Consider the following 14988-nt stretch of genomic DNA (forward strand, 5'->3'; position numbering starts at 1 on the left):
CCGGGGGGGAAGGTTCCCACCACATGGGGAATTATTTTTCCCATACTGTGTGGTGTCTGAGATGTTTGTTTTGGAAACAAATACACTTGTTACTAAAAAAAAAAATCCCAGAATTCTATTTCTTTTCTCTTAGGGAGTTAAATTTTTATGTGTGTTGAGAAAGCATCTTTGACGAGTTATTAAATACTTTGGTGATTGCTTAGTTACGAGAGTTGCCAAGAACTGGCGATGCCTTTCTGATGCTTGTTTTCAGGCGCTTTAATCTTCCTCTCTGAATTGGTCCGTTGCCTGAGAGCCTGTGTGCGCCAGCGTGGCTAACATCGTCCTGATGCTGCCAGCGTGGAGAGCGGGGCTCGGTGTGGCGGGCCGAACGCTGGCGCCGGAGCTTGGGTGGGCTGGGGTTCGTATCCGGACTCGTGCGCCTGCTCAGGTGCCTCTGACCCGTCACTCAGTCGCCACTGGGTCTCCTCTCCCTCTTGGCGCAGAGTGGGGATCCTTGTCGTTTTCCAGTGTCAGCAGCCCGTGTGGCACGGTGACTGCCGGGTGGTGGGGGCAGCCCCTGGCCGCTGAGCCACCGTCAGCTCCAGTCCCCATAGGGCTCTTTCCCTCTTCCTTCTGTAGCCTGCGCCGTCAGGCTGTGGACCTTCCGAAATGACTTCATTGAGTAACGTACTTCATTTTAACTGTTGCCCTTACTCGAAGTTCATTGTCATTTGAGCAAAGATCTCTGTTTTGAGAGGTATGGGCCTGGCTCTGGGTGCCCACCGGAATCTGTGCCGGTCAGTTCTGTGAAGAATGACACGGGCAGCCGGTGTCTGTGGGCGAGTCCGTGGGAGGCAGACAGGTGGCCGGAGGCGAGAAGGTGACTCCTCGCTGTTCAGGCGCAGCTGGCGTGCAGCGGTGACCTCGCAGTAATCTGACCTCTCAGTAATCGGCGCGGTAGTTTTGCTCACCGCTCGCGGTCTGTTCACAGACGGCGCCACCGCCTGAGACGGCATGGGGCCGGCTGTATTCGTGGCGAATGTCACTGGGTTCCCTGAACACAGCCATGCTCCGGAAGCTGCACGAAAGGAAGAGCTACATGTGGAGTTTAGGTTTGATGGTGTTGCTGTTAGGGATACGCTGATGTGCACAAGTCATGTTGGTGAGGCCTCGTGCACCTGCTGTGCCGCCAGATGAGGACGAGAGAGTGACCGACCTCCAAGTACCAGATAGTCCCGCTGTGATTGTTGTTGGGTTTTTTTTTTTTTCTTAAGATTGTATTTACTTATTTGACAGAGAGAGAGAGAGTGAGAGAGGGAGCACAAGCAGGGGAGTGGGAGAGGGAGAAGCAGGCTCCCACCGAGCAGGGACCCTGACGCGGGGCTCGATCCCAGGACCCTGGGGCCATGACCTGAGCCCAAGGCAGACGCTTAACGACTAAGCCCCCCAGGTGTCCCCTGTTGTAATTGGTTTTGGTGGAAATCTCCATAAGATTTGTTGTAAGTTTTTTTCCTGACAGAAACTTTATAAATGGTGTTTTTGGTATTTTTCATTCTTTCCCTTTGCTCTGCTCTTTTCCCTCTAGACTATGCACCCTCGGGCTTTCCTATAATGGAAAACGTCCCCAGTTTTCAGTATCCAGGAACTCCTAGATAGCTTCTTGTGTGGGGTACGTGCGTTTATGTGCATATTATGTATAAGTAAGAAGAAAGTCTTTGGCTCTTGATAGTCAAGTAAGTCTAATCTAAAAGCTGTAAGTCTTTTAAGAGGGCTTAGGACAGACCGTTCCGTTTCATTGTCCCTCTGCCATCCCCGTGCAGCCAGTGGTTGGGTGTCCTTGACCCTCGCTTCTGTGGGCCGTCTCGCCTGGTCGACCTGCTTTGTCTGGAGTGTGTGCTGAGCTTGAAGGCGTGAAACCCCAGCCCTTCCCCTGGCATCACGCACCTCGTCTTCTCAGCTTGAGGCCCTTTGTCCCAGCAATCCCGAGTTTTCTTTCCAAATGGAAGTGGCTTTCTCTGGGATATTGTATTCTGTTGCTAATGTTTGTACATATTCTCTCTCAGATGGAGTCTCTGGGGTGCTGGTTTGTACTGCTTTGTGTACGTGCGTATGAATAGCAAAGGCCCCCCCAGCGCGGCCTCTAACCCGCGCGTTACTGTCGCGCTCAGAGTGCTGCTGTTGGCCTGTGCGCAGCAGTCTGAGTTTTGGTCCTTTGCTCGTGATGTCGGTAAAGATTGCTCTTTACCCCAGACCCCGGGAAAAAACTGGGGGCTAAAGAAGGGGCTGGTTAGAGAAATCGTAAGTTGCCTGAAGTCATAATTGATAGAATCAGAGCCAGTCTGTTGAAGTGGGACCTGGTAGCCTTGACCGGTCAATTCGTTTTCTTCCCAGACGTTCCCCTGGTGCCTGTTACATAAGATGGTGCAGGCACAAAGTTAGATCAGACGCAGATTAATCAGCAGCTGATTGGTCTGTGGCTGCCTGCGTACCTCCATGCCAGGGCTGACATTCTCTGGCAAGATGGTCCCTTGGAAGAAAGTACAGAGCCCGTGTCAGGCTCCATGCTCAGTAGGGAGTTTCCTTGAGGATTCTGTCTCTCCCTCTCCTGCTGCCTCGTCCCCTGCCGCACACGTGTGTGCGTGCGCGCTCTCTCTCAAATAAATAAATACAATCTTTTAAAAAATGAGCACAGGAATACAGATAACACTTGAGAACTTTGCCACTCTTGAAAGCCTAAGCCTTATTCTACATGTTGAGACTGCAGAGTATCGTTGAAAATTAGTGATATTGCAAGATAGAGAAGAAAACTTGGCACAAGTGTCTTTGAAAAGAGAAAACTGTCATCTGGAGGTTGGGATTCAAAGGAGTGTACGTCTGTCTCCAGCACTCACAGAATCAGGAATAGATGAGCATGTCTGGATGCAGAGACGAAAACAGATCAGCCGAGCAAAGGACACTGGCATCTGTGATCTGTGTAGCTGAGCGGTTCTGCAGCACCTTTGGCCGCTGGGCATCCACCCCCAGACTCCGCACATGTGGCATAGGAAGTCCACTGTCATGCTGTCACAGTGGGCGCTCTGCTTTCAGGGGTGCTGCCCGCTGAAGAAGGGTGTGATTTGCAGGAAATTTATCCTGTAGACCTTGGTGAAGTGGGGACAGCATCCACAGAAAGTGTCCCTGCATCCTGCTGGGACAACTTAGCCAAGTCCTGTGTCACACCCACTAGTTACACCTCTGCCCGGCAGGGGAAGCACGTTTGCTCTGGAGGACGTCCCTGCAGTGAGCTCCTCCGTGCCCCCTGGAGGTCCCCTCCCACTGGGCAGAGTGCCTCGAAGCCAGCGAGCATCCTGCCTTTGTAACTGGGTGGTTTCTTTGTTCATAGTTTAGGAGCTTAGGGTGCTTTGCTGCCCTGGCCTTCTTGTCTTTCCTTTTCTTTTCTTTAGGATTTTATTTATTTGAGTGAGAGAGAGAAGCACAGGTGGGGTGGGGCGGGGGTGGCTAGAGGGAGAGGCTGACTGGGCCCTGAGCTGGGAGCCCCATGTGCTATGTCTAGTGAGTGCTTTTGCATGCTTTGAGTTGTAAATGGAACCAAATCCAAGGAAGATTGAATTTTAAGTGATCTTAGAGCAAATTTAATTCTTCAGTCCCTGTCAACGTCCAGGTTAACTTGACAGGCGTACTTTAACTGCTTTTCCACAAATATTTTTGACTTGAAATCGTCAGATTGCTTGGTTCCAAGTTTAGCCGTGCATTTGCAGAACTGTGTACCTTTAGTACCGCCATGTAAACTTAATTCTTGGTAGTTTCCGTGTTTCCTCGTACAGAGCATCGTGAATAGATAGCACTTTAAGCTGCCAGAGTTACTGGATCTTATGTCCCTTACTCAGAATTAGTTTGGTGTCTGTACGTGGTCCCAGGCAGACTCTTGCACCTGCAAATGCTCCAAGACTTAGGGCAGTGGAGGGGACTTAGGAGGAAGCTTTGTTTTGACAGCTACTTAGTTTACCTTGCGGAGTTTTTGTAGAGTGATGTGTACAGAGTCTTGGTTCAGACACTTAGATGGAAACTTCTCGTCGAGACCGTCATGTCTGTGCATAGTAGGTAGCGAACCTGTCAGGGCCATCCTCTGGTCAGGAACCTGGGTGTGAGTGCAGAGGATTGGTGGTAGGAGCAGACCGTGGTCAGGAAATGAGAGGGGCATGGGTTGTGCTGGGGAGGAATCTCGAAGCTGTTCTTGAGAGCTGATGGCGAGGGAGGCCTGTCAACACAGAAGCCTGCTGTGCTTGGGTAGTGCCCTGGAGGCGAGGGGCAGGGCAGAGGACAGCAGTGAATCAGAATTGAATGAAGCCTTTGGAGTTCAAGGTTGTGACTTCCCGATCTTGATGACAGGTTTCCACTTAGAGGTGTCCCAGAGCTTCTGCCAAGAACCGTTGCCCGTTGTCCCTTCTCTTTGTCTGCAGTTTTTCTGACTTTCCGAGGACCAGAATAGGCCGATAGGTTTGTCATGGGTGACCATTGTCTCTGTTGTTTGTTTTCCAGGAGATCTCTTCGCTGCCACCTTCCTCATTAAGAATGGGGCCCTTGTCAATGCTGCTACGTTAGGTGCCCAGGAGACACCGTTGCACCTCGTGGCATCGTGCAGTGCAAAGAAACACTCAGCAGCTGCAATGTCTGAGATGGCCCAGATCGCAGAGTCCCTTCTGCAGGCCGGCGCCAACCCCAACATGCAGGACAGCAAGGGCAGGTAAGCGCGGCGTCCACAGCGGTGTTTTATGGGGGCACACAACGGCATACAACTACACAGCTAGCAGTCAGGCTCGCTGTTCAGTCTGCTTTGTTGGACCGTTGAGAGGCACGACTAACCCAGAGGTGCTTGGGGAAATATTTCCGTGCTCGGAGCTGAGGTCCATGGACTTGTAAGCAATTTGTGTCTTGTTCGGGGGCTCACCAGTCCAGCTCCTCCAAGGGCACTTCGTCCCAGCGTCCTCGTCAGAGCTGGCAGGGTACCGTGAGGGGGCGGCGTGCCCCGTCTGAGGCAGTCTGTGGTATTTCCGTGCGGTCTGGGCATGGGGAAGTCCTCTGGGTTAGACCCGGTTCTCGTTGCGGGTAAGGACGCCGGCTCCCGTCAACTGACGGCAGTTGTCCTGCTTCTTTGTCCTCTGCCCAGAAGTGCCTTGTGGAGGATCCCCTGTGGTTCTGAGTCTACGGAAGGCTGCCTCCCACTGGGGCAGCCGTGTGGGAGGACAGAAGGGACCTCCAGCAAGTGGGCCCCACTCTCTGTAGTCACGACTCAGTATTTTATACCTTGGAAGAGCCTCTCACAAACGGAGGACGGAGCTCTGTGCAGTTGTCGGAGTGGGAGATAGCTGTGTGTGGAGGGACCCCGCAGGGAAGACAGATGGGTCTCTGGGACCCCACTGTCGTGTGATGGTTACTTTATTTCCCCAAGTGATTGCTTCCTTTTCCTCTTCTGTTGACTCTGACTTCCTCCAGCTGCAGCACCCGCTGGTGGCGTGTGCCTCTGAGATGGGTGCTGGCGGGGGGCGGGGGGGCTTCAGGGCCCGCGAGGGCTGAATAAAGGCTGTGAAGGGTAGTCAGAAGCGCCTCCTTCAGTCCCTGCCTGTTGGCACGCGGTGTCTGAGCATAACCCAGAGTTACAGGAAGAAAAACATTCGCTTGCGGACTCGCGGAGAGTAGGTGGGGAGAACACACACTCACGTAGAGACTGCTGTTTCCGAACGTGAGTAGTTACTCAGTGAGGTCAGCCGTTCACTGGAGGGAACCTTACAGATCTCCCTTCTGTGGGTTCCTGTCCTCTTGGCCCCTGGCTAGATGGAGCCCTAGAAGCAACTCCATTTTCATTCTTGGAGACTCGGTCGTGCTTTTGGACAGCTGTTTTCCAGGGCACAGAGAGCCACTGTTGCAGAAATGCAGGGTTCTCATGGGTCGTCTTGAGCCGTGCCTGTTCTGCGCTGAGCCCGCTTCTCTCTCGTCCCCAGGACGCCCCTGCACGTGTGCATCACGGCCAGGAACGAGCACGTCTTCAGCCAGCTGCTGCAGTGCGAGCGGTACGTGCGGGGAGCGGCGGAAGAGCAGCGGGGAGGGCGGGATGATGCATGAAAAATCATTCTTGTACAATGTCTTCCAGTGTTACGAAGTTTAGTAAGTAAGAGCCAGACGAACAGTGGTCATTCAGAGTGTGCAGAAAGGGAAGGTGAGGCTGTGGCCGGTCCGGGTCTGCCGCGGACCGCGTGAGCCGTTCGTGTGGCTTCCTCACTTCAGGCTGGATCTGGAGCTGAAGGACCACGAGGGCAGCACCGCCCTGTGGCTCGCTGTGCAGTACGTCACCATGTCCCCCGACCACTCCGTGAACCCCTTCGAAGACCTCCCGGTGGTGAACGGGACCTCCTTTGATGAAAACAGCTTCGCGGCCCGACTCATCCAGCGTGGCAGCAACACCAACGCCCCAGACACTGTCACAGGTGACACGGGGGTGCCCCCACGCTGGGGCCCAGGAAACACCACGTCCGTGTTTGTACCAAAAAGTCAGAAACCAAACGGCGTGGTCTTATGAGAGATCGTCTGCGCTTTTCACTGAAGTAACAGCCAGAGTTATTTTTTTTTGACGTCAGGCTTCTAGCAGTTTAGTGGGACTCTGGTCTGTGAGGCAAAAACACTCCATTTACTGGGTGCAGGGGGTGTCTTTGCAGGGCTCCAGAGCTGCTTTTATGCGCTTAAAAACCATATCCCTCAGGATTTTGGTTAAATTAAAACCGAGAAGTTTGTAAAAGTTGTATTAGTTTAAAAAAATAACAAACCGTTCTATGTTTAAGATGACTTTTTTTTTTTTTAAAATGAAGAATGATGTTTAAAACAAAATTAGGCAGAAGAGTGACTGGTTTCCGGTGTCTGCATCTGTAGTCAGCGTTTTGAGACAAGTTGTTTCGGTGAGCGTGTGGGAAGGAAACGCACCCTCACATGCTGACGTAGCCGGAGGAGGGCGGCGCGCTTGGAGCCCTCTCGGGGCCCGTGGGTGCGCTCCCGGGGTCTGCAGCGAGCAGAGCGCCGGGGCGGTAGCTGAAAGTCCGTTGCAGTGTGGGGCCTGGAAGTGTGCCCACCGGCTGCTCGTACTCTGCGATGCCGGAACCCGCGGCCCGTCTGCCTGTGAATGGCTCCGCTCTAGACGTGGTTTGGTCACATTGTGACTTGGTCATTCGGAAAGTGCTGGTTCGCAGAGTTACAGCGTCTTCAAACGCGTGTGTATCTCAGAATGACGTGTCTAGTGTCACCGCCGATCGCATCAGAGGAGACTGTTGTCTTCCGGTATCGCTAAGCGGTCAGACCTGCAGTTTCCAATAAAGTTTCCCAAATTCTGATACTCACTTGAAAGATCCACGTTTTATCATTCGGCACAAATACTGCCGGTTGTCGTTAGAGAGAGGCTCGCATTTGTGCTCCTTCTCAGGAGTGTCTGTCGGCTGCTCGGTCTGGGGGGCCGCGGCCTGAGTCCGGCCCGCTGTGCCGCGGCTGTGGGTTTGCGCGCGCTGCTCGCTTCCTCACTTCTCCTCCTTCATGTATGTGTTTATCTTGTGCTTCTCTGCTCAGACTTTCACTGCTTTCTGAATGAATATCCTTTTATTGGACTGTCCCCCTTACAAAGGAAATGTCACACGGTTCTGAAAGGACAGGGACTCGCTGAAATTTAAGAAATTTAGTAATTTCTATTGCTTTATCAAGAACCCGCCCCTTTCTTGGCTGGTGCGTGGTGGTCAAGAGCAGTGTGTGAACTGCGGTTTCGTGCCGGGGCCACTGTTGCTCACGCTCAGGCCTCAGCGTGACCTGCTGTCCATACCGGTGAGCACAGGCACAAGTGAACATCCAGTGGTGGTGTTACGGTAACAGTTTTGACATCATGGGCCCCCGAAAGACTCAGGAACCCCCAGGAATCCAGCGACCACACTTGCAAAGCCACTGTTTTAAGGTGGATACTTCCTTGATCTGACTTAGTGAGATGTGCGGATATTTTAGTAAGGGTCCCTTTGTGATGGGTGTTGCTATGTGTGAAGCGTGGGTGGGCGCCACTGATGGGGGGGTCCAGAAAAGGGGGGTGTGAAAAGAAGTTAATAATTTAAATACAGATCAAAGTAGATCACCCCTCGGGTGACATGAAAGCTGAAGGCAGGGCACTCCACACCAGGGGATCAGGAAAGTCTCTGGAAAGGAGATTGTTACTAAATTACTCTTAATTTATAAAGGTATATTGGTTATTGGCTATAATTTTATTGGTTTCTAATGTAATCGTATTATATGAGTATCACATTATATAAGAAATTGGTTCCTTGATGTTTAGGACTTGAACGTGGGGTTGATTTTTAAGATTAATTTATTTGAGAAAGAGAGTTGGGGAGAGAGAAAGAGCAGGGGGAGCGGCAGGCAGAGGGAGAAGCAGGCTCCATCCCGTGATCCCGGGATTGTGGCCTGAGCCGAAGAAGGCAGACTCCCGACTGACTGAGCCCCCCCGGGCACCCCACAGATCTAGTTTTACAAAAGCTTAACGTGCTTGACGGGGACCACGTTCTGTCCCTGCGGTGCGCACACCTGAGCTCACATCCCCGCACCACACGTGCTGCTCTGCCGTGCACTCTCCCACATCACCAGCCGGGGGGTTGCTCGGCTTGCCGGTGTGGGAGGAGGATTACGGTTCTACACTGTGGGTGTGGATCTGTCCATCGTCTTGCTGGCGGTCAGTTTTACTCTGTAAACTTGGAGTTTCAGTGCAAGTTCAGGATGACTGTTTTTCCTTGTTCCGGTCGTCCTTATGCATGGAATGGCCTCAACGCCCGGTTTCTCAGCATAGCGCTGTGGCAGGTGGAGGTTGGCGTTGTTTGACAGGGAGGCCCGTGCTCATGTCTTGTGTGCCCTAGAGTGACTGCAGAAGTGAGGACGGGACCGTTTTAGTCCTGGTGTGCAATTTGCGCTCTCAGATAGCATAGCTGCAGCACAGGGGATTTTCTGTTTATCTGAACCGGAAACAGATGTTAATGGAAAGGGAATCGCTGCTTTGGGGCTAGAACTATTCTATGAGGGAAGGAAGAAAAAGGATGTTTTTTCCCCGCAAGATTTTTATTTAGGAAACAGTGCTAAAAGCAGAACATTTCTAAGCCACTTAAGGCCCTGGGGTAAGATGTTGAGGGCATTTTCTGGTGGAACTGAGCTCACATTGTGCTGCACGTGGTTGTTCTAGGTGCACGGGTGCTCAGACGACCGCCGCCTTCCCTGCACCCCGCAGCATCTTAGCTGTACTGGTTCCACAAGGCTGGGGTGCTGCTGGCATCCCGCTGCCATGTGTGCAGAACAGATCCCTCACAACAGAGTCCCCTGGCCAAAATGTCAGGCGCTCTGCTGCTGAGAAACACGCTCTACCCCGTCCTCGGCTGCAGCAGAACTTACCTCTGGCTCCGGGCGGCGTCCAGTGGCAGACTCTGGTGGGATGAATGTCTCCGACTCCCAGACCAAGTCTGGGTTCCACCTAGACACGGGCCTGTCCAGCGTCTGTGTCCACACGCAGAGAGGGCCCGTGTGGGCGTGACGTGGGTGTGGGGTGTGGGCTTGTCCGTCGTGAAAGGTGGGCAAGGAGGGGCTCGTCCTTGTGCAGGTGGAAAATGCGTGTGCTCCCTGTCTCCCAGGGAATTGCTTACTACAGCGGGCGGCTGAAGCAGGGAACGAGGCAGCGGCTCTCTTCCTGGCGACCAGTGGCGCCCAGGCCAACCACAGGAACAAGTGGGTAAGTGTGCCGGGCGGCCGGGGGGCGGTGTGGGTCCGTGCAAGAAGGGCAGTGGTGGATATTGGGGGGGAAATTAGCTCTTTCTCAGTTTTTGTCTGAATAATACATGGACTTGGTTAGAAAACCAGGCTGAAACGGGTGTTTTATCTCCAGATGTGGGGTGTGAGAGTCTTACGCTTACTGACTCTGGTGGGGTCATGGGGGTCACTGAGCATTCCCAGTGCCAGTGTGGAGGGGAGGGGGCTGGAGCAGAAGATGGTCCCACAGAGGAGGACACTGTTGTGAGGCCCTCCACACCGCGACACCATTCGATGGGGAAGGGCGTGGGGGTGGGGGCTGAGTGCTGTGACACAGGGACACCAGATGCTCCTTGAGGCTCTCCTCATCGCAAAATTGTTCGATTGGAAGGGCGTGGGGGGTGGGGGCTGAGTCTGGTGACACAGGGACACAGGATGGCCCGTGAGGCCTTCCTCACTACGACACCAGTGGATGGGGTAGGGCGCGGGGGTGGGGGGCCAAGTCTGGTGACACAGGGACACAGCAGTGGCAGGTGCACATACAGTGCCTGAGACTGGAAAACTGAGAGGCGGCAACAGGAACACGTTAGTTAGAAATACGGAGGTTGCAGAAAACCAGCTGAGAGGTCAAAGTGGAAATTTCTTTCCAGGGAAAAGGAAGTGGGATGTTGCTGTGTCTCACAAGGAGCCTTGTCGGGTCTTGACTCTAGACCAATGAGCTGTAGTCTCCGTGAGAGTAAGGAGCAGGCCGGTGTGTTCGATTTGAGTCTGTCTGTTTGAGTGGCAGGATGCTGTGTGTGTATGTCTGGGTGCCTGTCCTTCTGTGACTGTTCTGTCCTTGGAAGGACGTGGGACTCTGGCACCCGAGTTTCCTTGGGGAGGGAGCTGGGTGGTGGGGGCAGGGCCTGGAGGAAACTTGCCACCGTGTGTTCTTGTGCCTCTTGAGTAGTGAGGCGAGTGTGTGGAATGGCAGTTTAAAGTGTTTTCAATGTCAGAAAGGAGGGGAAGGAGGACTTGATCCGAGCTCAAGACGGGGTTGATGGGAGCCGGGCAGAGAGCCCAGTGGGGGTGGGGCAGAAGGGGCCCGGTGGCCCCTCGGTAGTCCTGTCCCTGCGGGGCCGCAGTCGAGGCTCTGCTCGCCTCCCCGGGGCTGGCTTCCGCGGCATGTCGGGCTTGTGTAGTCATAACTGTGTGAAGGGCGGTTAGGAACGCTGTCAGACACATATGAGAGGACGAGTCAGGGCATTTGGAGGACACTTGGCCGACGTTAAAGAAACAGAGGCTGATGGCACAGGGAAGGGAGGGACAGACCGGCAGGTGTGGGGCGCGTCACTGTCAGCCGGTGACAGGATGAGCCGAGGACGGCGACTGCCCCCGGGGATTCAGGTTTCGGCGCACAGGCTGTTGTTGGTGCTCCAGGACAGGCACTCCCCTCCTGGGCGTGCTCTGAGGTGCGCCGTTTGCTTCCGTTCAGGGAGAAACCCCGTTGCACACAGCCTGCCGCCACGGCCTGGCCGGCCTCACCGCGGAGCTGCTGCAGCAGGGCGCCAACCCGAACCTGCAGACGCAGGAAGCCCCGCCGCCACCAAGGGAGGCTGTGTCCGCCAGCGGCCCCGCGGACGGTGTCTACCTGCAGACCCCGCTGCACATGGCCATCGCCTATAATCATCCCGACGTGGTGTCTGTCATCCTGGAGCAGAAAGGTGGGCGCTGGGGCCTGCCCTGCGCCTTCGAGCGGCAGCTCTGAGTCGTGAGTTGCAGAGTCGATGCTGCTTCCGCTGGGCAGTCTTCTCGCCCAGATCCTTCCAGGTCGAGCGAGATGAGCATGTCCTCTGGCTCCTGAACGCTTTTGCCCCATGTACAGCTTTTAGGACAGGGCCTGTCCATTCTACGCCACCTGTCAGGTTATGGCTTTAGAACCGGTGACTGCCTCTCACGTGGATGTTTTCCCAACGCCCTGTGTCGGCGTGAGCAGCGTCCGAGGACCCTGCGGCCCCAGGTCCTGCTTGAGCCAGCTGTCCTGCCTCAGCCTCCCCGACAGGAGCACCATGGGCGGAGTGGGAAGGGAAGGAGGGCCAAGGGCAGCCCCTGCCGTGGGAGGCCCACTTCCCCCAGAAAGGCATGCTCGGGCGCTCCCCTTTCCTGGCCTGGCTCTTGTCTTCCTCTTGTCCCGTCCCGGTGACAGTCAGCATGCCTCTGCCGTGTGCCTCTGGTAGGTAGAGGCATTTTCTGGGGTCCTCACGGGAATGTTGCGGTGGTGGAAATTCCGTGCCATGGTTTTGACCCTCTCTTCGGCTGTCAAGTATCATTATGTGTTTGCATAGTGGGTTTGTTTTCCTTCTGTGAAGATTCACTATTTTAAGCCTTAAAAACTTACTTTTTTCCTAAGCTCTGCTCCAAAATACTAGGCTCCCGGGCTTCCACCCCCTACAAGAAGATTGGTGAACTCTCTGTGTAGATTCTGTTCTAGCCAGTCAGTTAGTTGGAAACTAAGTAGCTCTTATGCTTTTCAATGTGGTCCATGGATGGTGAAATCAAGTGTGTGTTTCCTTTAAAAATTTTAGCTAATGCTCTTCATGCCACCAACAACTTGCAAATCATTCCGGACTTCAGCCTCAAGGACTCCCGAGACCAGACGGTGCTGGGCCTGGCCTTGTGGACGGGTAAGGGATGCTGGGAGCTGCCAGCGTCCAGATGGACCTGCGTCACGAGGTGGGGTGGGGGAGGTGGGTGGGGAGGGGCTGCGTGCATCACGGGGTTTGGGTTAAGCCTGTAACACCCCGTGGAAGCCGCCGACTTTGAGACGTCGAGGGGGCGTGGGTGTGTTGCGGTGAGATGTTGGGTGCGTGGGGCAGTCAGGGCCTGTTTGCATCCCAGGCATGCACACGATCGCAGCGCAGCTGCTGGGCTCTGGGGCCGGCATCAATGACGCCATGGCGGACGGGCAGACCTTGCTGCACATGGCCATGCAGCGGCAGGACAGCAGGAGCGCGCTCTTCCTCCTGGAGCACCAGGCGGACATAAACGTCAGGTGGGCGGCGCCGCGCTCTCCCCACAGGACCCGCTCCCGGCGCACTGGGCCCTGGGGGCGGCAGAGGGGAACCCCCCAGGACCAGGCCACGGTACCGCACAGAGCTCGCTGAAAGGACATTCCAGAAGCCGTTGTTCAGAGAGTGATCTCATGCTCAACAAAGAACATTCCAGCCAATGAGCTGTCTGAAGGGCTTGGGGGAGAAGTGCGGAGTTCAGTTTCTAGTGTTCCCTTATTTCCAGAGGAATTTATCTTTTATCTCCAGTGTCAGGTGACCTGGAATGGCTGAGTGGAGGGAGCCGTAGGTCAAGTGTGTGGCGGCAGGTTACCGAGCTGCTGCAGGAAGCAGCCATACGCCCGAGTGCACACCAGCACACATGGGCGCTGTGTTACCTTCTGGGGGCACTGGGGTGGCTCAGCTGTATTTTGTAAAAAGGCAGAAGGGACAGAGGCTGCTGACGGGTTAAAGTGCTCTGAGGGAGTGCTGGTTATTGTGAGCGACGTGTCTTCTGGCCTCTAGAATGCGCTGGGACACGCGTTATCGTTGGGCTCCGGCTACAAATGTTGGCTTTGGGTGCATGTCCTCGCAGGACTCAGGACGGGGAGACGGCCCTTCAGCTGGCCATCAGAAACCAGCTTCCGCTTGTGGTGGATGCCATCTGCACCCGGGGTGCGGACATGTCTGTGCCAGATGAGAAGGGGAACCCCCCGCTGTGGCTCGCCTTGGCAAACGGTCTGGAGGACATCGCATCCACCCTGGTGAGACAGGCTCAGCTCCAGCCTCCGTTTCCGCGTGGGGGTGTTTGTGACCGAGACTGAGTTGTTGTCTGCCTAGCGGTCACGAGGAACAAGGGAGCCGCCAGCAGCCAGTCGGGTCAAGGATGAGCAGCGGAAAGGCCTCTTCAAGAACTTGCAGTTCAGCGTGATCTTTCCATCACTTTCTCTTAGGCTGTCTTTACCAGGACCGCCAAGACACCAGAGAGCTGGGGTGCCTCCTCGGGAGGCCTTGGGTGTGGGCTGCCCTCACGGATACCATGGTGACAAGTCCCCAGAGCTCTGGTTTGTCTCCCTTACTCAGAAGACAGGCCCCAGGAAGTCCTCACTGAGCTATCTGACGTGCCTGGTCCCTGCCAGGAGTGCACTGTGTAGCCGGGGCCTTAAGTAGCTGGTGGCGACATTTCCTGTGAGTTTCAGGCGTGTCACTGAGACCAGGGGAGTGCGTCTGTTTCCTCTCCTTCCTGAGACACGGCTCCCAAGGGCGATGATGATGTTGTCTTTCTGTCTTTCTTGTGTTTCCCAAATCCATCCCACAGGACCTGGCACAAAGCAGATTTTAACCAGTGTTCTACAGATTAGTATCATTAGCAGTAAATTGTCAGCTGTATCTTGCCTGAAAACAGTGAATCTGATGGTGTACCTAGAGTTCAGAGGGGGTAATAGAGTGACTTTGCTGGGCAGTGTTTGTGAGTCACCTGTGTTTTCTGCAGGTCAGACATGGCTGCGATGCCACGTGCTGGGGCCCGGGGCCTGGGGGGTGCCTGCAGACGCTGCTGCACAGGGCCATTGATGAGAACAACGAGTCTACCGCCTGCTTCCTTATTCGCAGGTCTGAGAACCCCCAGTGTCTCCTCGTGTCCTCTTCCTCAGCTGTGGTCTTAGCATGCCTTGGCGGGTCTGACGTCCCCGGTGAAGGCTGTAGGAGGGCCTCTGCTCTGTGAAGTCAGCCAGTGAAGGCACTTGACTCACTTCTGAGGAGAAGGGCTTGTGTGCCCATGTCGCAGTCTCGAAGCTGAGCCTACTTCCTGCTCTGGGGGCCCTAGAGGCTCCCGTAGTCCTGTCTGGCCAGTTCACACAGTGCAGGCAGGAGGCTGGGGCGGAGGAAACCAGATGGCCCCTGTGGGGACCCCCCGTGCCCCGCCTGCTGAAGGTGCATGAGCCCTAGCAGGCCCACAGCACGCTCGGGGTGCAGTGTGCACGGCGGGGACCTGTAGAGCCGTGGTTCTCAAGATAATGACCACACACACATCCCTGGGGGGCCTTTGAAGAGTTCTGATGCCCAGGCTGCCCCAAGACCAAAGGAAAATCGATGGGGTCAGACCTGGATGTCGGGTTGTGACTGAGACAGATGTCCTGGCCACGGCAGCAGCGCGTTGGGCGGGTGAGGCTGCTGCTGC

General features: G+C 55.0%; 1 protein-coding gene across 1 annotated transcript in view; it reads left to right on the forward strand.

Moving 5' to 3' along the window:
- Positions 1-14988, forward strand: part of ANKFY1 (ankyrin repeat and FYVE domain containing 1) — a 74596-nt gene that overhangs the window by 44952 nt on the left and 14656 nt on the right. Inside the window, exons 8-16 of the mRNA XM_047709275.1 lie at positions 4522-4726; positions 5982-6050; positions 6265-6464; positions 9669-9766; positions 11258-11486; positions 12348-12446; positions 12661-12814; positions 13405-13573; positions 14302-14420. Of these exons, the coding sequence (XP_047565231.1) occupies positions 4522-4726; positions 5982-6050; positions 6265-6464; positions 9669-9766; positions 11258-11486; positions 12348-12446; positions 12661-12814; positions 13405-13573; positions 14302-14420 (1342 nt within the window). The remainder of the gene's footprint in view (positions 1-4521; positions 4727-5981; positions 6051-6264; positions 6465-9668; positions 9767-11257; positions 11487-12347; positions 12447-12660; positions 12815-13404; positions 13574-14301; positions 14421-14988) is intronic.

Source organism: Lutra lutra, chromosome 16 (genome assembly GCF_902655055.1).
Source record: "Lutra lutra chromosome 16, mLutLut1.2, whole genome shotgun sequence".
Taxonomy (NCBI): Eukaryota; Metazoa; Chordata; class Mammalia; order Carnivora; family Mustelidae; genus Lutra; species Lutra lutra.